At 45.8% G+C, this 23,595-nt stretch overlaps 1 protein-coding gene across 3 annotated transcripts in view; it reads left to right on the forward strand.

Moving 5' to 3' along the window:
- plxnb2b (plexin b2b) overlaps positions 1–23,595 on the forward strand; it is a 150,998-nt gene that overhangs the window by 119,904 nt on the left and 7,499 nt on the right. For all 3 annotated transcript variants that reach the window (XM_053884847.1, XM_053884846.1, XM_053884848.1), the window contains 21 exons: positions 1,438–1,549; positions 1,846–1,982; positions 2,302–2,475; positions 2,776–2,869; positions 5,297–5,494; positions 5,586–5,765; positions 6,397–6,533; positions 7,560–7,660; positions 7,781–8,010; positions 9,041–9,222; positions 12,326–12,392; positions 12,633–12,779; positions 14,955–15,111; positions 16,900–17,000; positions 18,647–18,731; positions 19,164–19,315; positions 19,389–19,549; positions 20,936–21,083; positions 21,535–21,599; positions 21,686–21,761; positions 21,838–21,912. In XM_053884847.1, the coding sequence (XP_053740822.1) occupies positions 1,438–1,549; positions 1,846–1,982; positions 2,302–2,475; positions 2,776–2,869; positions 5,297–5,494; positions 5,586–5,765; positions 6,397–6,533; positions 7,560–7,660; positions 7,781–8,010; positions 9,041–9,222; positions 12,326–12,392; positions 12,633–12,779; positions 14,955–15,111; positions 16,900–17,000; positions 18,647–18,731; positions 19,164–19,315; positions 19,389–19,549; positions 20,936–21,083; positions 21,535–21,599; positions 21,686–21,761; positions 21,838–21,912 (2,779 nt within the window). The remainder of the gene's footprint in view (positions 1–1,437; positions 1,550–1,845; positions 1,983–2,301; positions 2,476–2,775; positions 2,870–5,296; positions 5,495–5,585; positions 5,766–6,396; positions 6,534–7,559; positions 7,661–7,780; positions 8,011–9,040; positions 9,223–12,325; positions 12,393–12,632; positions 12,780–14,954; positions 15,112–16,899; positions 17,001–18,646; positions 18,732–19,163; positions 19,316–19,388; positions 19,550–20,935; positions 21,084–21,534; positions 21,600–21,685; positions 21,762–21,837; positions 21,913–23,595) is intronic.

The following is a 23,595-nucleotide window of genomic DNA, read 5'->3' on the forward strand; positions in this document are numbered from 1 at the left end:
AATACTGAGCTCATTTAATTCCAGGTTCATTTGCTGCTGATGCTAATTTCTCTCGGCTGTTTTTTTTTTTTCCAAACTTTGAATATTTCATGAAGTTCTGAGCCTGAGTTGCCGCGGTGGAAAGTCTTCTTCCCCGATGATGCTGCTCTATTGATCCGGCAGCGCAGGTTGATTCATAAGCAGCGGGGTGCAGGAGGGCGAGCAGAACCCAGCACTGAAGTGTGGAAGCACTCGTGAGGGTCCAGTCTAAAAATGCTTCATGAAGAAGGAAAAACATACATAAATGACGCTGATTTATTAGTCACATTTTCAGGGACGTTTTTTTTAGTCCAAATCCATAACATGAAGTGCTAACACCGTGAATGTCTGCCGGCAGTTTGAGCGGTGAGAAGGAGCCAGCGACAGTTGGATAAGTTACTGGAGCGAGCTACTACAGCAGCTGAATCAGTAACTGTAATGGCAGCTATTACAGTCGTAGGATTGGTAACTAGTGGTAGTAGAGGTAACAAGTGGTTGTTGAAGGTGAGCCTTAAACTAGTCTTTTGTAGGAGTGAACGTAGAGTGTCTGCTGCAGGTGGCTGTTCCTCTATGTGTGTGGCCGCTGCATGTGGGAGGGGTTGCCGAGTGAGTGACGTCTCTCCAGAAGGGAAGAGGTGCCCGGTGCGTGTCCAGCTCTGAATGTGCGCTTCTGTGCAGTTTGGCTGTGACAAAGTCATGCACCAAGTCACGCTCTGTCCCAGACTCGCCTCATCCCTGTCCCAGCTCCAGCCCACAACAGGACATCAAACCCTGGAGTGAGTGCTCCAGCACCTCCCCTGTGACACTCTACCACGGTCCAGTGAGGAGATTCAGTAAATGGAGCTAACGGGACACGTCTGCATACAGAGGCTGCGTTATACACAATAACAAAGCACGTCGTGGCTCAGCTGATCTACACGCACATGTTTTTTTACAGCTTTTTTCGGGGGCGTTCGAGTTCTGGATTTTCGTTCGATATTAGAAGCAAAAAAATCTCAAAACTTTTGTTCGGACTTCGATTTGTTCACAGTCTGGGCCGTTTGAAAACTGAGGTACCTCTGTAGTTGTAGTTGCATCGAAAGTAGTAGTAGAAATAGCTCGTAGCATAGTTGTAGCAGTAACTACATGTCAGTAGTAGCAGCAACTTCAGTAGCTGCAGCAACATCAACAGCATGTAGCAGCAGTGGCTAACAGCAGGTGCATCAGCTCGTTGTTTTTGTGCCATTATGATGTGTTAGCAAATGTTAATAACAATGGTAGAAGTATTAGTAGTATGGAATTAGCAGGTAGTCAGTCAGTTATAAGATTTATTTAAATACTGTGTCTTTCGAACATGTGTAATTGATTTTGCAGTTTTCTGACTCTTTTATATAGAAATTCTTAACTCATTGTGCGACTGTGTCTCATATTTGTGTGCAGTGTGGTGTGCGAGATCAGACCAGTCGCAGGCAACAAAAACTACTCAGGCAAAGTGGTGGTGCAGGTGAAGGGTGAGAAGAAGGGAACCTCCAACATCCTCTTCACCTACAGGGTAAATACGGCAGCTCACTACTCCGACTGTAGCGGCTCGTAAGCAAAGTTTTCACCGGATTATGAGTAGACTGTTCACACATTTTCCTTGTGTCATTTGTGTTTTTTTAAAAAGGTCCTTTGCTACGTTTCTGTTTGCAGCTTAGAGGTCGTGAAATCATCAGTGTACGAATGTTTTTAAATGTTAGCTGGTCAATTGCTTCTGTTGACCCCTCTCCTCAGAGATGAATAAGCCGTCAGATACAGTCTTCATTTGAGAAACAATGAACTGAAATGTGTCCATCCAACCTCTTCAAGGATCCCATACCCAAGAGCGTGAGTCCAAGTCGTGGGCCCAAAGTTGGTGGAACCCTCATCACCATCAGCGGAGAACTTCTGGACACAGGAAGCGAGGAGGACGTGCTGGTGACCGTGGGAGGAGTGGAATGCATGGTGTAAGCTTTGCTCTGACTTCTTGGCTCCTCAGTGGGCGACTGCGTCTCCTCCTCCTCCTCGCTTTCATACCCAGACATTGATTTGAGGCTGAAATAGAAGCGACCTTACCGCAGGTGTCGGCTACCTCGCCCTCCTGCACCTCGCTGCCGGGTCATAACCACAGATGTTTTGTCACACAAGTCCATGCTGACATTTGAGCTGGACGGTAACAAGCTGACGAAGCGGCGGTGTCAGAATTTAACAAGCTGTCAGGCGGGGGAAGCGGCGTGACCCTCCCCCCCCTTGGGCCGGCGCTGACTGTCTTCTCGGTCGTGGCAGGGACCAGTTCGGGAAGGATATCACCTGCAGGACAGGGGAGTATCTCCAGCCCTCTGATCCGCTGCCCGTCACTGTCAAGTACGGGAAGGACACCACCTTCTCCATCCCTGCTGCCTTCCAGTACCTGGACAACCCCATCGTGCTGGAACACCTCCCCAGAGAGAGCTTCGTCTGGTCAGTCCGCTCTATTTCTACTAGAGCCTTTAAAACTATCTTGTGCAAACATGCCACTGAACATTCCATAGCTGTTTTTTTTTAGTTTCACTGACCCATTTTTCTTCCAACTATTCATCTCTCTATGTTTGCGGTGGTCCTTCCATCAGACATTTTTAGAGAGTATTTTTTTCTGCCCTTCTGCAAAAAAAAATGTGACTTTCAGGGATTTTTTAAAATATTGTTTTCCATGCTCCATTTGATGGAGAGAGAGAATGTGACTGTGCATGAGGTCCATGTGTCTGCCCCTGTGTCTTCCAGTGGTGGACGGAACATAGTGGTGACTGGTTCTGGCTTCGACTTGATCCAGACGGCTCTCATGATGGTGGAAGGAGACAACTCCAGTGTGTCTGAGGTCAGTGCTATTTACGGACCGAACTCCTCGCCGTTGCTTCCTCCATTACAGCTTTCATTATTGACCAAGACTCAAACTGGATTTGAGTGAAAATGCCTTCAACGCGTCACTTTGAACATCAGAGTAAACTGATTTTCAAGGAAAGTACTGACTTTGGAACAGTGGAGACAGTGTTGTACCCAATTTTATTTCCACAATAAACAACAATCTTGGGGAATTCATACTCATTAAAGTAGTACCAGGGATAGTATAAAATAAATGACAGTAGTGGTGCTGCAAAGAGTGAAAAATATAAAAATATATTGGGTATTATAGCATCCGGATGTTGTGGTTTAAGTAGTGTACAGTAATATTTGTGTAATACAAGTGTCATGTTAGTAGTTATAGTATCAGTAGTACCGATTGAAATGGGCTTAATTCATAATACTTGAACTTAAAATACTTAAAATATGTCCCGTGTTAGTGGAAGTGGTAGTTGTAAATTCAACAATATTGAATTTAGTCGAAGAAGTGATGGATCTAGTTCGATGCTGAGGTGGTAGAATTTTTTTTCATATATATATATTTATTAGTTTTTCCACAATTACAAATGACAAACAAAGACAAAAAAATAAACAACCAATACATATTTACACACCCACCCCCCACCCTCAAGACCAACTTACTCGCAGTGTACAAAATCTACTTTCAGTGTACAAAATCCAGTCACATACAGTCACGATCACAGCAAAGAAAACAACGGTTTCTCTTGCAGAAATTGCATAAAAGGTGTCCAGATATCATAGAAGACATGCACTTTCCTTTTTGATAAATAGGTCAGTTTTTCGAGAGCCAGATTGCTGGACATTTCCCTGATCCATTGACCAACTGTAGGAGCTGAAACATTTCTCCAATTCAATGCATGTTTGGCCTGTAGCAAACAGAAACTATCAACTTTTTCTTATGTGCATTAAAAGAAAGATTCATAGGAAACTTGTGTAGAATAGCCAATTGAGGATCCAAAGGAATCTTTATTTTTGTTATTTTTGAGATCAAGTCCATTATGTCCCTCCAGAATTTTACTATTTCTTCACACTCCCACATACAGTGGAACAAGGTTCCCTTCTCCTTGTTACATTTAACACAGACATCTGGTATATTTGGATTAAAATGGTGCAACTTTGCCGGTGTAGTATAAATTCTGTGAAGCCATTTGTATTGCAGTAGTCTGAATCTGGTGTTGATTGTTTGAGTTTGACATTTAAAACAGATTTCCTCCCATTCTTCAACCGATATTGAGGTGGTAGAATTAGTTGTAGTTGTAATAGCAGGTATATTAGGAATACAGTGGCATCAAAACGGGTGGATGTAGGTGTGGCATTTGCAGAGGCAGTGTTGCCTGAGATGGACAGTGTGGTTGGATCCTGTCGGGCCTGGTTTGGTGGTGCTGGTTGTTACAGTGGAGAGGTCTGTGCCAGGCCCAGCACTCGTCGGGACCAGCACCGGGGACTGTCGACGGCGAACACTGACCCAATTCTCCCTCCTCCTTGCAACTGCTTGGTTGGTGGAAGAGTGTGTGACAGTGAAAAATATTTGCTGGCAAAACTCAGGAAAACAAAAATAGCACCTTGAATTGATTGTTTTTGGTTTTCCCTCACAGTAGCAGCACGTATCGATCTTCCTGCCTCTCCGTAAAATAGGAAGAAAAAAAAAACTCTTCCTGAGTTCCGAGCGAGCACAAACAAATCGGCAAGATTACTTCATTTCCGGAAGCATAAATCCTAAAACCTGTCGAGTTGCAGACAGCAGCTCTGCAGTTTGATCCACTCTGGATAAAATGGAGTCTGGTTGAGATTCATCAGAAGAGATGCCACCCCACCGTCGCCCACCCCGACCGCCTGACTCACCAGCTTCTTTTAATTCCTCTATTTGGGTTGCGTAAGATTACCGGGACCAGACCCTGGAGCTTTTTCACGGCTCCACGCTGGCCGGGTCCCAGGTTCCCCCGGCGAAGGTCCCGCTAGACTTCTGGCTGCCACACAGCAGCGCGGGGAGTCCAAGTTATCTGCCAGGCCTTGGCGAGTCACCCGGTTAAGCTGCTCCGGTTTAAGTCTTGACCCAAATATTTGCGCTGTGTGTGGCTTCTGGCGTGAAAACACGGTGATTACGCAGCAGGTTGTGGCGACCGCTGCGCCTTATCTGCTGCCGCTGGTCCTGATAAACCCAAGCCTCCCCTCTGCGAAATTTCAAAGATAACCTTTTTTAAATGAACTTTTTTTTTTTGACAGTTTTGGATTCATGCGTTTCCATGGAAAAATGTCTTGACTTTTCCCTCCCTTGAGTTCTGATGCAGAAATCCTGGGGGACCAACCCTGTGCATCTCAGGAGGCGTCCTAACAAGCCCCAGTCTTCCTGCCTCTAACCACCTCTCATGCTTTTCTCCTGCAGCCAGCGCATGAGAAAAACGACACGGTCCTCCAGTTTCACTCTCCAAAAGTGGACGTCAAAAAGAACCAGCAGTTGAGGACCTTCATCCAGCTGGACAACTTGGTCAAGGAGCTGAAGCCCTTCAACTATCACCCTGAACCGACCTTCAACAAGTTGGCCAAGAAGGTCATCACAGAGTCCAGCATCATCATCGTGACGGTGAGTCTGGCTCTTCTTCTTTCACTTTTACCTTGGACTCTTTGGATCGTTACGATGGTTTAATCTGACCGCACCGGCGTCTGACTCGCAGGGCCGAGGCTTCTCTCAAGCCATGACAGCCAAAGAGGCTCAGGCCTTTGTGGGCGACGTCTCCTGTCAAATCAGCATCCTGCAGGATGACAAGATCTTTGTGGTCCCTCCGCCCTCGCAGCCCAGAGCTCGGTCCAGAAGACCCAGACGAGACACTCGCTCGGAGCTGCTGGAAGTGGTGGTGAGATGGGAACGCGTGCTGCACTCACACTGACACACACACACACGCACACGCACACATCACAGTTGCAGTACAAGTTAATTAGAATCCTTGAATGGTGCCGTAGAAAGGCTTTTATTTTGAAGGTCATGACATAGAAAGATGAAGAAAGTCGTACAAAAGATTTTACGGGTTTCTGCAGCGAATGCTTTTGTGTCTTAACACACTGGCTGGTGCTGGAACGTGAAATGAATCGAAACAATACCAACATCCTTCAAAATAAAAGCATTGCATCTGTATGCCTGCGACTCGGCTTTAAGTCCACACAAGGCCCCGGGGCCACGCAGCACCGAGTCTGGTGCCTGCTGATGAAAGTGTCACGCTTCCCCGCCATCCTGCTTCTGCACAGTAATTACATTTAATTACACTCCTGTCGCCTCCGCCGGGTAATTCTTCTTAATGAGCTATTGTTTCATTTCGGGTCCAGAACCAGAACCAACAATGGCACAGAACTCCATTGGAAAATGTCACGTATTTGTTGTGCTAATGTGAGACCACCGGCGAGCGCGAGACCCTCCGCCTCACAGCTGTTCTTGCCCTCTGCCAGTTCTGGAACGGAAGTGCAGATCATCCTCCGCTTTCTGTTCTGCAGATCAAGTTCGGCTACGGCGAGTGGGTGGTGGACTCGGTGCAGTACGAGAAGAAGAACGATTTGTCGCTCTACATCATCATCCCGGCCGTCGTCGTGCCCATGCTGCTCATCATCGTCATCTCTGTCTACTGCTACAGGTGAGCAGCTTCCCTCGGCCACGACCACCGGCTGGACTGACTGAAACCGTTTGACTGGTCTCTGCCATTCAGCTATATAGCTATACAAGCAGTGTATAACAAAATATCAAATACATAAATACAAATATTTACCCGAAATTGATTGAAAAATCTTAAAACAAAAAAGAAAAATCTCAATAAACGTGTCCTATCAAAACATATAAATAACAGATATTTATTAAATAGAAAATAAAGATATAATAAAAATCTTAAAACATAATGTAACATAATAAATAAATCTAAATATAAGAAATTGAATATATAAGAAAATGTAAATATAACATACAACTATCTAAAAATCTACATTTTATTAAAAAAACAAGCAGCTGCATATAATTTAAATGGTTTATAAAAAATGTAAAAATATAGTCTAAAATACATAAATGTAAAAACAACCCTCATATCTAAATATAATGAATTATTTACATGAATTTATTTTTATGTATTTTTTATTTATTTAGAAAACGTTAATATAATTTCCTAAATATATAATCTAAAATATATAAATGTAAAAACAACCCTCATGTCTAAATATAATGAATTATTTACATGAATTTATTTTAATGTATTTTTTATTTATTTAGAAAACATTAATATAATTTCCTAAATATATAATCTAAAATACATAAATGTAAAAACAACCCTCATATCTAAATATAATGAATTGTTTACATGAATTTATTTTAATGTATTTTTTATTTATTTAGAAAACATTAATATAATTTCCTAAATATATAGTCTAAAATACATAAATGTAAAAACAACCCTCATATCTAAATATAATGAATTATTTACATGAATTTATTTTAATGTATTTTTTATTTATTTAGAAAACATAAATATAATTTCCAACAACGGGTAATTGAAAAAGATGGACATATTTGAACTTAATAAAAAATGATTCATCGATTCCTGGTCATCATTCCTGGTGTGTTCCAGTGTCCATCCCACCCTGAATGATGGTCTGTTCTTGTTGCCCGTGTGCAGGAGGAAGTCTCAGCAGGCCGAGCGCGAGTACGAGAAGGTGAAGCACCAGCTGGAGAACCTGGAGGAGAGTGTTCGCGATCGCTGCAAGAAAGAATTCACAGGTAGAAACAAAAAATCTGATTCTTGCTCTCTCACCACTGCAGTCATTTCCTTTGCTCACGTAAAAGGTGAGGTGAACCCGAACAGCAATAACAGCCCGTGACTCTGGTTCTGTTCGGCAGACTTGATGATCGAGATGGAGGACCACACCAACGACATGAGCGAGGGACGCATCCCGTTCCTGGACTACAAGACCTACACCGACCGTGTCTTCTTCCTGCCATCTAAAGATGGCGCCAACGATGTCATGATCACGGGGAAGCTGGACATCCCAGAGGCCCGCCGGGCAACTGTCAACCAGGCGCTGAACCAGTTCTCCAACCTGCTCAACTCCAAAACGTTCCTCATCAACGTGAGTTCTGTTCTGTGCCTTTCACACGAATACGATGCAAACACTTGAGAAGAAAGAAGAACTAGAAGCACTTGAGATATGTTCGGACTGATGTTCAGAAGTTAAGTTGTGTTGACTTATTAAAACACTGTACTGTAACTACTGTGTCGTAACACTTACATTAGGTGCGCTACAACTTAAACTTAGCCTTTATACACACACATTTTACACACAGTATAAGTACTAGCTTTTGATCATGAGAAGTAAATCCCTTCAGGTGTCCAGGCTGTGCTTTCAGTTACCGTGTTCCTGTTATTTTGTTATGTTTCTCTCTTGTTTTTTCCAAGTAAACACACCCGAAAACACAACTATCATCTCTATTCTGAAGCTTGGTCACGTGGGATTTCTCACTTGGAGAACAATCTTCACGGTCATAATGTCATGTTTATCCTTGGTCATGTCGGTCAGCATGAAGTAACATCTAACAGCATGTGAAATGATATGGAAAAGTCGACCTGTGTATAAGTCACAGGTCCAGTGAAACTTTTAAGTAAACTGCAACTTATAGTGCGGGAAATACGGTAAGCACTTGCGCCGAATGAATTTTTCTGCAAAGTTGTCATGAGAACTAATCCAGCGTTTCATCTGCGTTCAGTTTCAGGAAAGAAACACTGAATGAAACTTTTGAAAAAGTTTTTTGTTAAAGCTCCCAGCTGCTTCGTGGCCCACCCACAGAGCGTGTTACTAAAACCTGTCATGTCACCAGAAACATCCACCGGTCGGTTCTATTTTCAAGATCGTAAATGAAACCCCAAACGTTACGGTGGGAGGCCGCGGCAGCGAGGTGTGAATGCTGAATCTGAAAATCACTGCTGAGCTGTCGACCGCTTCTCTGCCCCGATAATTAAAATATTTCTGACTCCCGACTCGCTGTTCCTCTGCGATAATTGTTACAGCTCCACTGCGATGTTTTCTGAATTTATGTGCTCATGTTTTATCCTTTAGTCTGTGTCTGGCTGTGCGTCTTATATATCGTCTGTGTCGGCTGCAGTTCATCCGGACTCTGGAGGGCAGCAATGACTTCAACGCCAGAGCAAAGGTGTATTTCGCCTCCCTCCTGACGGTGGCGCTGCACGGAAAGTTGGAGTATTACACAGACATCATGAGGACGCTGCTGCTGGAGCTGATGGACGAGTACGTGCACAGCAAGAACCCCAAGCTCATGCTGCGCAGGTAAGAGCCCCCAGCCACAACACCTTTCATCCCCCCCCCAAGTGATGGTGGGTAAAAGTCAAAAAAGTTCATCGGACTGAATGAAGCTGCACCAACAAAAAATGTTGAGTCTCAAAATCGTGAAGCGAAGTGTGTCAAGATAGCCATCGAAAAGCCAGACGGGATCATGAGGAGGAAGATTTAATGATCAGATTTGAAGTCTGAATTATCAGACCAAACGTCCCGCTGATCAGATTAGCAGAGCAAATAATCTGATGCCAACCACTGAACGATGAGTCTCATCTTCCCCCGGCGTGGAGTCTCGCTGACAAACGGCTCTCTAGTCAAACTTCTCCACGCCGCCGATGAAATCTGCTGCTGTTTGTTCAGCGATTCAGCCGGCGATACTAAATATCCAGGTGAAATGATCCTGGCTGGTCGGAGCGTAAGTCTCCGCCGGGACATTTTTACCGCCGGACTCTAATCTTCCCCCGGGCTGCCGCTCACATTTTCTGCCGCAGGGTCGAGCTGGACAGGTTGGAAAAAACGCTGGTCATTCATCAGCCGCTGGAAACGTGTTAAAGCCCAGACTCTCTCCTGCTGCTCTGCCTCATCAGAGCCCTTCTCATTAACGGAGGCGCTAATGAAAGTCGGCTCCTAATAATCCGCCTGTTCAGAAGCAGCTCCTCCAAATTGGTCTGGATGATCTGTGAGTTATTCACCAGTAAAATGTTATTGCAGCAAAAATCTGCTACAAACGGAGCTCAATTTGGCAGAAATTCTGCATTAGCCTTTTGAAGTAACATAAAAAATGGTGAGTCTTTTCACATTCAATATCGTATTTGACTGGCTGGAAGCCGCTACTTTTTTTCTCGCGACCCAAACCCTGTGGCTGATATATGGATTTTTACAGGCTAAAGATGTCAAAGTTTGTCATGTCAAACCCATGAAATCACAGGCGTTTTATTGACCTTAAAGTGCTCAAAATGTTTTCGATGTAATGAGAAGCCGCAGCTGAGACCGGCAGTGGTGTCGGAACTTGGGACACACGGTTGAAAACAGTGCATTTAAATGTCAGTGAAAGATGTTAGGAGTTGATGATTCTAGTTCAGAACATTTCCCAGTTTGGTTCATGAGTCAGTCTCCATGCTGGAGCCTGTTTTCAAAACTAGTTTAGAAGTGATCCTCATGCATTTTGAAGCCTTTCTACGGTGCAGACAGCACCACTGCACCCACAAGCTCTATTGATCTGTTTATCTGTATCTATATTACTATACCTACTTTCCTTATTGAACATAGTGGGTGCAGCTAATGTTCCATTTTAGCGGCTCCTGACTGAAGTTACCTCCTAAAAATGCTAGCGTCTGCGGAGCAGGCCCAACAACGTCGGTCCGCCGCTGCTGATAATGACTCTTGTTGTCATGACGATCTCCGGGTAATTCCTGCTAATTAGCCTTGTCTAATTTAAGGTCGCCTCCTTCAGAAACAAGTCATGTGACGGCGCTCACGCGGCTAATGTCAAGGTCGAGTGGTCCCGCGGCTGACTCCTCCGGCCCTCTGAGGAGTCTCGTAAACACAAACACTCGTCTTAATTATCGCCCCCCACTGGAGGCTCGTTACTCTCATTAGGCCACGGGGCCACGTCCGGTCGCACGAGCCGTCTAATTGGTCTGCCGGCGCCCCCTGTGGATCAGCTCTGACATTAGGATCTGTCAAGCCCACATTGTCCAAGTAAAACCTTTGGACTGTGCAGCGGGATCTGAGTGATGGACACACGTGACGTAACCGTGGCAACGAGAGGTCGACTTCAAAACAAGCTTTCAAATGACAAATCTAAACTTTATTCCGTAGAGACTGTCAAAATTGTTTCATGAAAAACTGTTGTTTGTGGATTGTTTTGTGGTGTTAAACGTTTAGCTCAAATGAGGGAATAAACATTGAATGACACCGGTTAGAATGAATCAAGTTTAGCAAAATACCTCAAGAATGTTGGAATTGAAAACAGGTTAAAGACACTTAACTTCTTCTTCTGTCACTGTCGGCTTTGCATGTAAAATGTGAATCATTCTCTGCAGTTACGCCCCTCCTCATCATGTCCTCCTCCATTATTGTCTCCCTCTCTTCATCGCCAACATTCTGGGTCTGTCTCCGCTCCACGGATCCTTTCTACTCACGCCCAATAACAACCTCAGTTTCTTCAACTCTGACTCTGTCAACTCAGACTCCTGAGTCTATAAACTTCTCAACTCTATGTCTTTTAGTCCCACTGTCACCACGAAGCAACAAGCCGTGACCCATATTAAGGAGTAAATTCAACCTTGTTTAAGCTCATCCACATATTAAAGAAGAAAAATACCATTTGTCAGAAATAAAAGCAGGTTGGCTTTATCTTTAGGAAACGGCCTGTGACCCACTTTTCATCCAGTTGAGAGCCATCGCTCTTAAGCAAACATCATGATGGTGACCAGTGAAAGACTTCTTTCCCTCCTGCTCAGTTCAGTCAGACAGGGTTTCCACCACATGTTCAGGATCATGGCGCACCTTGATGAAATGATCTCTTTTTAAAGATGAAACTCATGTGATCAAATGTATGAAAACAACGTGGAAATATCGAAACTAGCGGATCCCACCTAACACATCATGGAGGTTGACATGATGGTGGTTGTTTTCGGCGTGAAAGTTCCGCTACATTTGACCAGGAACTGGTCGGATCACAGTCGCCGTCAATGTTGTGCTCTCCCTGTTTCACCTCCCGTCATCTCCGTCTGCAGTTCTACTGACGTTTGAAACTGGATGGGCAGAGAAGTTGAATTTGTTGCTTCAAAAGGAATTTTCTTAGCTTGAAAATAAAAGCGTCATGAAGAGAGATGAAATAAGGATTGAAATGTAAATAATATATGTGTGAAAGAAGAAACAACCAAAGAAAAGGAAAATGCCTATTCACAGTTTGACAAGCATTTTCACCATTACTAATAGTAATAACAATGATAACAGTAATATCCAAGTTAAACTGCCGGGCTTCAGCTAGTGAATGTGCGTGGAAGAAAGCCAGCTCTCGTGAACCTTGGTGATGGTGAAACCTGCACAGAATGGGACCTGTGGTTGACTGTGCTGTGCTCCGCAGGTCAGAGACGGTGGTGGAGCGCATGCTTTGCAACTGGATGTCCATCTGCCTGTACCAGTTCCTAAAGGTAATCCACTTATGGAGATGCGGGCAGAAACGGCCAGTCTTTCTCTCTCTAATGAGAATCCCTGCGCTCACGACGACGACCTTGAGCAGGGTTTCCATTAGTGCTGCCGCTCTGATGATGTGCATTTATCTGTTTTCCGAATCGCACCGTCACTCTAATAACAAGAATTAGCCTCTCCACCACGTCTGAGACAACTTCCTGATGGGCCTCTGTGTCTGCGTCTGCCTGCGTGTGTGGCAGGACTCAGCGGGAGAACCCTTGTACAAGTTGTTCCGCGCCATCAAGCACCAGATCGAGAAGGGACCGGTGGACGCCAGAGTGAAGAAAGCCAAGTACACGCTCAACGACACGGGCCTGCTGGGCGACGACGTGGAGTACTGCGTCCTGGTGAGGCACGGGCCGTGTGCACACGCCCACTCTTTCATTCATGAACGTGTAAATGCTGAGCTGCTTACGAGCCCTCCTCAAGGTCATCTTCGCTCCGTCAGCAGTGCTTATGAATTATGCTTGACAGGATGTAAAATATCAAATATTATAACACAGCTAAAGCACAAATCAATAAAAACATATTCTCAGTGTTTTGCGGTTAAGATTAAAATTCATATTATCATTTAATTGACTTATTATATTTTATAATATATATATTATATAAGTGTTGTTTTTTTTAATGATTATTTAATGTTTAGATATGTAGTCTTTTCTAGGCGTTTCTCGTGTTTTAGTGAATTTTTAGTTAAGTTTCTAACTGAAGCTATGTCCTTCAATCCCTATTCAATTGAGAGTAGCTTGATATTTTTTTTTTTTTAAAGAATCACAGAATAAACCATTTATTTATTTATTTATTTAATGTTTAAAAAAAACACTTGTTTATGAGACATTCCTCTTAAACAGATCTGGTCGTATGATCTGATTCTTTTTTTTCCAAGGTTGGTACGTGGCGAAGCAGCTATGAAGTAACACCAGTCTACTTGTGTAACTCATGATCGAGTCCAACTGTGGAGTAGCTTGAGCCTCAGTCGGGTGTTTGGAGTCGAGTGGTGCTTCCTTTGATGCGCTGCTGTTTGTTTCTTTTCTTTGTGTCTCTGAACCCCTTGCTATATTTGGTGATTCCCAAGGAAGTTTGAACTCACGCCACACGCTCAGATTCATTTGGGAGTCAGAGCAGGATCACATTTTAGGCGCTCTGCACCGAGACGTCTCGACACAGATGAAGAAATGTGAATATTTCATTTGGTCTGCTGCGTCTATGGTTAACCAGTGGTCGGTCGGTGTCATGAACAAACCTGTCACGGTCCTGAAAGCATCGGTTCCAGGACCTGGGAAGGTTTTGGAACATCACGTGTCCACAGTTCTGAAATGCTGGAGGTGGATGCGAGGGTCAGATAAAGTACACATCCAGCTTCATTTAATTATTAGCGTCTGACTTGCACATCTTGTGAGGACCCACGCTCTGGACAGTTCCACGCGGTTTAGTTGCCATGGAAACTGACCCCCTAGGCAACTGCCCGCTTTACCGTGACATCCTTTTCAGAGTTTCCCAACACAACAAAGGCGACACATTGTGGTTCGGCAGGGAAATTTGGCCTGGAGCGGAGAGACCATCCAGCAGTGGCAGCACGCGACCCGCTCTCCACTTGAGTTCTAAAACTGAAGGCTAACGTGAGCGCAGCTGTTTTCTGTGGAAATGGAATCGAACAAAAGGCCCACGGGGAGACGGCGTTGTCAAGGGCAATTACCTAATTAGAGCGCGTTACACGTCGCCCGCTGTGATGGATCCGTGTCTGTGATCGAGTTACAGAGCCAGGGAAGGATGACAAACCAGATTTCACAGTCTGCTCTGGACCGCACTCCTGAGGATGTGATTGGATCACCCACTTTTTGGTCGGACAGAGTGAGTGTCGGTGGTGGGGGAGGACGAGTCCCAGTTTGGTCCGGCTGAGCTTCAGTCATTAAGAGGGCTGAGGTGACAGGCGTCCTGTCAGGTGTCAGGGAATGTGTGTGGGCACGCGGTTGCCGTGGCGACCAGGTGAGACCAGAGAGGGGTCTTAAGTGTGTAGGTCTGTGGGTGGACGGGAGGACGGTCCAGCTGAATATTCTCCTGTTTGGTTTGAGTTCTCGCTGCCGTAGCAGTGAGTGAGCGACGGCAAGAAGTGTTCTGCTGAAGTTTACTTTTGTTTTGGTTTTTGCAAGAGTACTGCTGTCATTTCAGCCAGTCGATTCATGAGAATCTCTCCTTTCATTTCCACTGTTGTTTCAAAACAAGCTGCAGCGATTCAAGGGCGCACATTTCAGTCTGCTGTAGTGGGAAAAGCTCATGTTGAAAAGTCCAACGAGATGTGAAGCACAAAGTACAGCGTTGCCGAGTTCTAGTCCACGTGCCGAGCTAGCACAGATGCTAACAACTCTGAATTAAAATCTTGAATTAAACGCAATTCAGTGAAACACCACCACCATACACACAATAGCTTCCATGCTATTCATTCCTAAATATCTGGTTCACTGCTCCAGCACCGTGTGCTCTGCGCTCACCGATGACTGATCACAGCCATCTTTCCCCCTCAGACCCTGCAGGTGCTGGTCCATGGTGAAGGTCCTGACGTGACGCCCGTCAAGGTGCTGAACTGCGACACCATCTCGCAGGTGAAAGAGAAGATCATCGAGCAGGTTTACCGGAACCAGCCGTACTCACAGAGACCCAAAGTCGAGAGCGTCACGCTGGGTAGGTACTTCTGGTTGCACCCAAGACTCCTATCTATCTGTCTGGTCTAGTTTATGGTGAATAAAAACTGAATTTAATTTAGACCATATTAGGACATAAACTCACTCGGCAGGTCGGATTTGGCCCACAGGCCTTGGGTTTGCTACGTGTACTGATGTTCACGTTTCTCTCTGTGAATTAAAAGCCAGATTTGTTCACAACTGAGAAATTATTGCTGTGATTTAGCGCAAGTATCAAAGAAAAAATCTCATCAGTGAGGAAACTGGATGATGAGGGATTACCAGATTATCGCAGAGGACAGTGGCGGTTAATTCTTTCCTCGCCACATCTCAATAAAAGCTTCCTCCCCAAACAAAGTTTTCCCCGCCACTGTCGGCGGAATCCTCCGGGAGCGACTTGAAAGGCTAAAAGCTCTAAAGACATTTTGTCGACATCAAAGCCGTTTTTATTCCCACGCAGCGCGTAGATCTCGGTCCTTTATGCATCTTAGATGAGCAGCAATCTGTCCTCCTTCATGGTGAATCACAGAGACGCTCGCCGGCTGCTGCTGCTGCTCGGAATAAAAGACAAGACGTCGAATGGAGATCTGAAGATGATGGCGCGCTTTCCAGCAGGCTAAACCGCTGTCGCTCCTCTTGCAGTTTGATATCAGATGAGTGAAAGATTTAGAATCCCTTCTCGTGTCACAAGTCTTTGTAATGATTTTTTATTATTAATGACTATATGTGGAGGTTCATGAATAATAGTACATAATGCTGACTGGAGTTAATGTCATTGACTTGAGTGAAAAAACTGGAGTTGCGATCCACTTCCTGTCTCACACGCTTGAGTCACAAGACTCAAGTAGATGTGTGGGATTCGGCCAACTCCTGCAAAAGCGAGTGTTTCAGACCACGATATGGAATTATTTTCTGTCTGGTAGCATGAGTCACATGGACTCACGCAGATGTGTGGGACTCAACATCTTTATGTGTGTTGGACTCAACTTTTTTTTCCCACTTCCTGTTGAGCGGGGTACAATTTCTTTGTCGTGTGTCACATGCAGCGATACAGTTAGGTGGGACTCTTGGGTGTGAATAATTTGTAGACACAGGGACTCTGATTCGATTTACAGGAAATTTGTTGGATGTGTGGGACTCATCTGAGTCCTTTTTCTCTGAGACACTCCACTTCCTGCGGGCCACAGTGAACTGTTTGGTGATGAGTTCCACATGAACTGATTCAGATTTGTGGGACTCTGTGAGTTAAGCTTATTCCGTACATGATCCCACTCACACGCTCTCTTGCCACCCAAGGAGGAGGAAGTCGCTTGGTTCTGTGGGATTCAGCTTTTGTGTGAGTCCAACTCGTGTTGGCTTGACTGTGCTGTGACAAATTCTGCTGTTGCACAATGTCGGCGTCTTTTCCTGCCAGGTTTGTGGGATTCTGTGCTTTCAATAGTGAGAATAGTTTTGTTCCTACAAGGCCAGAGGAGCCCAGGACAGTTGTGGGACTCTCACCATTTAGGTATGTGGGCTTCAGCTCTTATGGGAGTCTGTCCCCGGACATGCGCCGCTCATTCTGCCTCGAGACACATTGACCACTCACACACCCACCGGCGAGTTAGTCTGCCTCTCTGTGTTTACGGCAGCGACTCCTTGTGTTCCGGCTGATTTAAACTGAATCTGAAATAAATCTTTGTTGTAGAACTCTTGACCTTTTTTTCACCGCACTAATGAGATGTCGGTTAATTGGTTCTCGGCTGCTTTGCTTCATCGGAGATTCTTTTTTTTTCTCCTTTCCCTGCAGAGTGGCGACCTGGCTCCACGGGTCAGATCTTGTCGGACTTAGACTTGACCTCTCAGAAAGAAGGCCGATGGAGGCGCATCAACACCCTGGCGCACTACAACGTGAGTGCACTGCTAGCGTTCCAAACCTGCGCCCGTCGTCCATGTTGTTTTGGTCTGGCAGCTCCTTCTGGGACGGGACTCTCCGCCATCATCCTCACATCCTTCAATCTTACATCCTGCGTCCCAGTCCTTTCTTTTTCTTCAACTCAGTGTTTTTCCAGTCACAATAATATACTTTCTCTGAAATGTGACTGCACTTGTGACAAATGCCAGCAATCCACAAAGGTCAAATAAACAAGATATATGAGACCATAAGTTTTCAAGCACCACCAAAACGTCCAGAGACTTTATATGCGTGCATATATGTGTGTGTGTGTGTGTGTTAGTAAGCGTGATTTATGAAGACATTTAATTAGAATGTGCACAGCCGTATGAGAAATGGAGTGACTTGTGAGGCTCTTGTCGACACAAGTCAAGAGACGCTGTGTGTGTGCGTGTGTGTTTGCTACTGTGTCTTCTTCCACCACAGGTTTTGTGTTACACTTTATGAGAACATTCCATTAAAAGTGTGAACGCCTGAAAAGGCTGAGATATGAAATTCAGTTGTGAATAGTTAGCAACGTTGAGCTGGAAGTGGGTGTATCTTTTGAGGTTATTTGATTTTCTGTTCAACTTTTTATTCCTTTATTCGTGTATTTTTATCATCTCAGAAGCTTAATTATTTCTGAGGAGTGAAATTACATGAAACAAAACGCATCAGTCAAACGGTAGTTTGACAGTTAAAACACTTGATTTATTCTCCGCTTAACAATATATTATTTTATTTTTCATTTTTCACATTATTATTTTCTGTAGATTTAATACATTTGAAATTAAAATCACCCAAAAACTTTTCCATTCATGGCACAAACTATGATTATGAAGCTCAAATATTGATCGAGCTGTAGGATATTTTTCTCATTAGCGGCGGGCAGTAGGCTGTCCTGTCCTTCCTTATAAAATACCCTTGTTGACAGTATGGTATGTTTATTGAAGCTGCTGAAGTTGCAAAAGTCTCTGGCTACTTGGTTTTATCACATAATCCATGATATTTATGTCCTCTCCTCGCCGCAGCTCGTACATTTTCACATGCGTCCGAATAAAACCGGACCCCAGTGGCCTCTGAGGTCCTCTGGAATTATAAACAGCTGTTGTCCGCCGCAAACCGCTGAATAAATGAAGCCGCTATTGATCTCCTGACCTGATCCTCCACTGTTGCTGTCATCCAGCGGCATGGATGTGACCATCAGAAGCAGAAGTCAAGTGACCACACAGCGGCTGTGCATGGCTCTGAATTCTCCTGATGATCACTGGCGGCGGTCGCAAAACGCTCTAAATCTCCTCGGGTCTCTTATCGATCTCTGTCGTAAAGGTCGCTCACAAATTCCATCTGGTCGCTGCAATCCCCTCCGGTTCTTCGCCTCCTCTCGCTCCTCCATCAAACCCTCCACAGTGTTTGTCAGCAGTGCTGGCTGCAGCCGCCGCCCGTCCAGCTAATCATGGTCTTCTGGTGGTCAATAATGGGTGGGCAGGCTGTAAATACTCCACGTGGAGCGCGCCAGCTGATGTCCACTTACTGGGATTGATGGCGAATGAGCCCACGACCTGGACGGCCGCGGTTCCCTCTGTCCAGTTTGAGTGTCTAACTGCAGGTGTGTGATCGACAGGTGCGAGACAACGCCACGCTAGTTCTGTCCCGGGTCCAACACACGCAGCAGAACTACGACCAGAACCAGGAGAACCACGAGGAACGTGAGTCTGAACAAAAACCTCTCTCAGAGCATGTTATTGTTGGTTATTTTTTTATTCATTTGTGTTTATGCACTTCAATGAAACAGAGGTTTTATTTGAAACAGTAGTTTTCTTTTTTTTGTAAAATTCTATTTTTATGACATTTCAATTTATTTCAGTTATATTAAAAAATAGATATTTTAAGTGTAGTTTTCTCATTTATTCTCATATGAAAAGTAAATAAATATATTTAATATTGAAAATATATCTCTTTTAGATCATATTTTCAATTTGTTTTTTTGTTTTTTTACTGCAGTTACTCATGTCAGGTAGTTCTGTCTTATTCACCTGTCACTGTGGGGTTGGAGTTGGGCTGCTGTCATCCACCCCACCACCAGATGTCAGTGTCTTGATCTGGAGCAGGAGCGTTTAACTAACAGGTCCTCCCGCCAGGTAACGCCCTGCTGGAAGATGACAAGGTCTTCCACCTGGTGCGACCTTCTGATGAGCTGGACGAGATCAAGTCCAAACGCGGAAGCATCAAAGACAAGTCCATGACCAAAGCCATCACGGAGATCTATCTGACCCGACTGCTGTCAGTCAAGGTAAGCGTCACCGTGTGTGTGTCTGCCTGCGTGTGTGGGTTGGTCTCCTCACACTGTCCGCTGCCTCTCCTAGGGGACGCTGCAACAGTTCGTAGATGACTTCTTCCGCAGTGTGCTCTGCTCCGGCGCGGTGGTGCCCCCTGCTGTCAAGTACTTCTTCGACTTCCTGGACGAGCAGGCGCAGAAGCACAACAACGTGGACGAGGAGACCATCCACATCTGGAAGACCAACAGGTGAGGTCTCCTCCTGGACAGGTGTGATGGAGTAAACAGAATGGTGTTTGAGATCTTTCCATGAGAGGTCAGATGAGACTTAAGATGATGGCCCTGCCCGGGCCCCACCTGGACCTGCTCGCGCACATGTTCAACTAACAAGAAGCTTGAAAAAAGAGCCAGACGCTTCTGAGAAACTGCTTCCCATAGCGCTCCGGAGGTGGTGGGGTCCAATCCTCTGCACTGAAAACAGCCCGACAGTTCTTCTCCTCGCTAGCATGGCGCTGAGCCACTGTGGTTTGATAGAAGACCTGGAGAAGTCTGAAGTGAATTCCAATGCACACCGGCAGCACTCTCCGTGTGCACTTGCGATGCAGCGTCTCCCATGTGACATTTAGGTGCATACATTAGTGCCGCCTGGATTCCGGCGTCCGTGTCCGACACGTCTCTGTGATTGACAGTACGCCGGCGCGAGAGGACGATGGATGATCCATTTAATTACCGCACCCGGATCCGCCCCGCGAACCGGATCTGGCTGCCATGTTAATACCAATGAATGCAGCCGAACAACAAACAAACATGGTCATTACCTCCCGGGCTAATTTAATTCTGCTACTGAAGCCCTGCTGCTATTTCGGTGCTTCTATTGTTCTGTGACTGCGGCGCCCTCTGGAGACCTTTCCGCTCTGCTGCGAATGTTCCGGCGCCTGCTCCCCGAGTCTCGCACGGCCCGAGCCACGATCAGAACCAGAAGCGTTTGCTTTGTGATTGTTTTTCTTCTCTACATTCTGAGTGAAGAAGCCGCGACGGGGATCCACGTCCTCAAGAGTCTCCTTCAAGTCTGAGGCCGTGCTTGTTGGAAGGAAACCTCGAGTGGATGTGTTCGGCTCTCAACTCCGAGAGATTCACATCCAAGGTTGAGGAGGAAGGTTTGGTGGACCTTTCACGGCTAAGGCTTCCATCTGAGATCCGAAATAGAGCCCTTTTATGTACGGTTTAAATATGATCTCAGAGATCACGTCCACTAGTTCACGAGTTCTTTTGCCACGTTAGTCGTCCATTGCTGTCTGCTCTTCAAGTGACTTGCCACTGTTTCTTTTTGTTCTTCTTGATCTAGCTGAGATCCTAAATGATCTGGAATGTTGCTGTGTTTTCACTGGGACTACAAATACGAACCTCTTTGTTGTCAGTCTCACAATGTCCAGTTGCGTCCTTGACCTTGACCCACAACCCCCTCAGTTACATCATCACTGCGCTTCTTCTTTACCTTCTTTACCTACCTCATCATTTTGTTTGTGCTTAGTTGAGGTGACTTGAAGTGGAGGAGACGAGCTTGCTGCTGCCACTCAGACTCCTCATGCATCAGGTTGAGACTGTATTGTCAAATAACCCTCATCTTCCCCGCAGCCTCCCCCTGAGGTTCTGGGTCAACATCCTGAAGAACCCTCACTTCATCTTTGACGTCCACGTGTCCGAGGTAGTGGACGCCTCGCTGTCGGTCATCGCCCAGACCTTCATGGACGCCTGCACCAAGAGCGAGCACAAGCTCAGCCGGGTTAGTGGACCTGGGCCAAGAGGGGGTCAGGGGTCATTGTTTTCACCGGCTAACCGTCTGTCCTTCACACGTTTCTATCATACTTACAAACTCCAGCCGGATTTCTTTAAAACCCAGTATGATTCTGTCCAAGTCCAGCAGGGAAAACTAAGACGTTGAGACATTAAAGTCTTGGAAACATCAGTGACACATCTTCTACGTTTAGGTCTACACCCCTGCTGGTCTAATCCCTGCCCCAAGCATCATCAAAGTGTTGTTTCAAACTAAAGATTTGCACGTCTTTGACCCCTAAATAACACACCCAACACCGACAAAAGACAGCGACCCGATTCGCTGTCTCTCAGAGCATTGACTCATTGAAAGCTGTGCTCCTGAAGCCAGCCAGACTTGTGAGCACCGGCCGCTGAATGAAGCACTCACCGTCTCCCCTGTGTCCACTCTGTCTCTCCAGGACTCTCCCAGTAACAAACTACTCTATGCAAAGGAGATCTCCACTTACAAGAAGATGGTGGACGAGTGAGTCAGCACTTTAGTCAAGACCTGCTGCTTTTATGCTGGATGACTCTTAAAAGCCTCTGTGTGTGTGTGTGTGTGTGTCGCAGCTACTACAAGGGCATCAGGCAGATGGTCTCTGTGAGTGACCAAGACATGAACACTCATCTGGCTGAAGTGTCTCGGGTGAGCGTCAGTCTTCCTCACTTCCAAGACGGTCCACAGTAGACCAGCCTGATGTTGTTGCTTCTCCGCCCTGCAGTCTCACACAGACAAGCTGAACACCACGGTGGCTCTGCACCAGCTCTACCAGTACGCCAGCAAGTACTACGACGGGGTAAGTTCTGCCTGTCGCCCCCCGGAGGCCTCCTGATCGCACTGCCGCCCCGCGTGTTATTGCCTTCCCCTCACCCTCTCGCCGCTCCTGACACGCCAGACCAGCGATAGTATGAAAATTTAATTGAAAGCATTTCTGGGGGACGTGAGTTGGAAAATTGCTCTGGAATTGATTCGTGCAAGCGTCCAGCGGCCACGGAGGTCACGGAGGGAAGAAGATAAAAGAATCCTGATGAAGAAGCCGGGTAAACAAACATGTTGGCTTCCCTTCGTGAAACAGAAACAACAGTCCATTGATCACACTTCATCCCAGATGCAACGACAAGTGAACCAGAAACTCACAGGGATTCAAGTTGGTTTAAGATGGAGAGCTTTTGCCTGCATTCATGCATGTAGGTTAAATGTTATATCAACGGTGCTTTGTCTGTCTGTGTCAACATCTCTGTGTGTGTAAGAAGGCCTTCCAGTCGCATATGTGGCTGAGAAGGTGGAGTCCATCTTCTCATCACCGTGAGCGTGAAGGAGGGAGAGTGTGGCTTGATTTCATCTGGAAGGTTTTCACCTGTGTGTTTGAGACTTCCATCCGAGGTTTTCACCTGTGAGCTGGAGGTTTTCATCGGTGTGTGTGAGACTTCCATCCGAGGTTTTCACCTGTGAGCTGGAGGTTTTCATCTGTGTGTTTGAGACTTCCACCCGAGGTTTTCACCTGTGAGCTGGAGCTTTTCATGGGTGTGTTTGAGACTTCCACCCGAGGTTTTCACCTGTGAGCTGGAGGTTTTCATCGGTGTGTTTGAGACTTCCGTCCGAGGTTTTCACCTGTGAGCTGGAGGTTTTCATCGGTGTGTTTGAGACTTCCATCCGAGGTTTTCACCTGTGAGCCTGAGGTTTTCATCTGTGTGTTTGAGACTTCCATCCGAGGTTTTCACCTGTGAGCCTGAGGTTTTCATCTGTGTGTTTGAGACTTCCATCCGAGGTTTTCACCTGTGAGCCTGAGGTTTTCATCTGTGTGTTTGAGACTTCCATCTGAGGTTTTCACCTGTGAGCTGGAGGTTTTCATCTGTGTGTTTGAGACTTCCACCCGAGGTTTTCACCTGTGAGCTGGAGGTTTTCATCTGTGTGTTTGAGACTTCCGTCCGAGGTTTTGACCTGTGAGCTGGAGGTTTTCATCTGTGTGTTTGAGACTTCCACCCGAGGTTTTCACCTGTGAGCTGGAGGTTTTCATCGATGTGTTTGAGACTTCCATCCGAGGTTTTCACCTGTGAGCCTGAGGTTTTCATCGGTGTGTTTGAGACTTCCATCCGAGGTTTTCACCTGTGAGCTGGAGGTTTTCATCGGTGTGTGTGAGACTTCCATCCGAGGTTTTCACCTGTGAGCTGGAGGTTTTCATCTGTGTGTTTGAGACTTCCACCCGAGGTTTTGACCTGTGAGCTGGAGCTTTTCATGGGTGTGTTTGAGACTTCCACCCGAGGTTTTCACCTGTGAGCTGGAGGTTTTCATCGGTGTGTTTGAGACTTCCGTCCGAGGTTTTCACCTGTGAGCTGGAGGTTTTCATCGGTGTGTTTGAGACTTCCACCCGAGGTTTTCACCTGTGAGCTGGAGGTTTTCATCGGTGTGTTTGAGACTTCCGTCCGAGGTTTTGACCTGTGAGCTGGAGGTTTTCATCTGTGTGTTTGAGACTTCCGTC

Source organism: Synchiropus splendidus, chromosome 14 (genome assembly GCF_027744825.2).
Source record: "Synchiropus splendidus isolate RoL2022-P1 chromosome 14, RoL_Sspl_1.0, whole genome shotgun sequence".
In the NCBI taxonomy this organism is placed as follows: Eukaryota; Metazoa; Chordata; class Actinopteri; order Syngnathiformes; family Callionymidae; genus Synchiropus; species Synchiropus splendidus.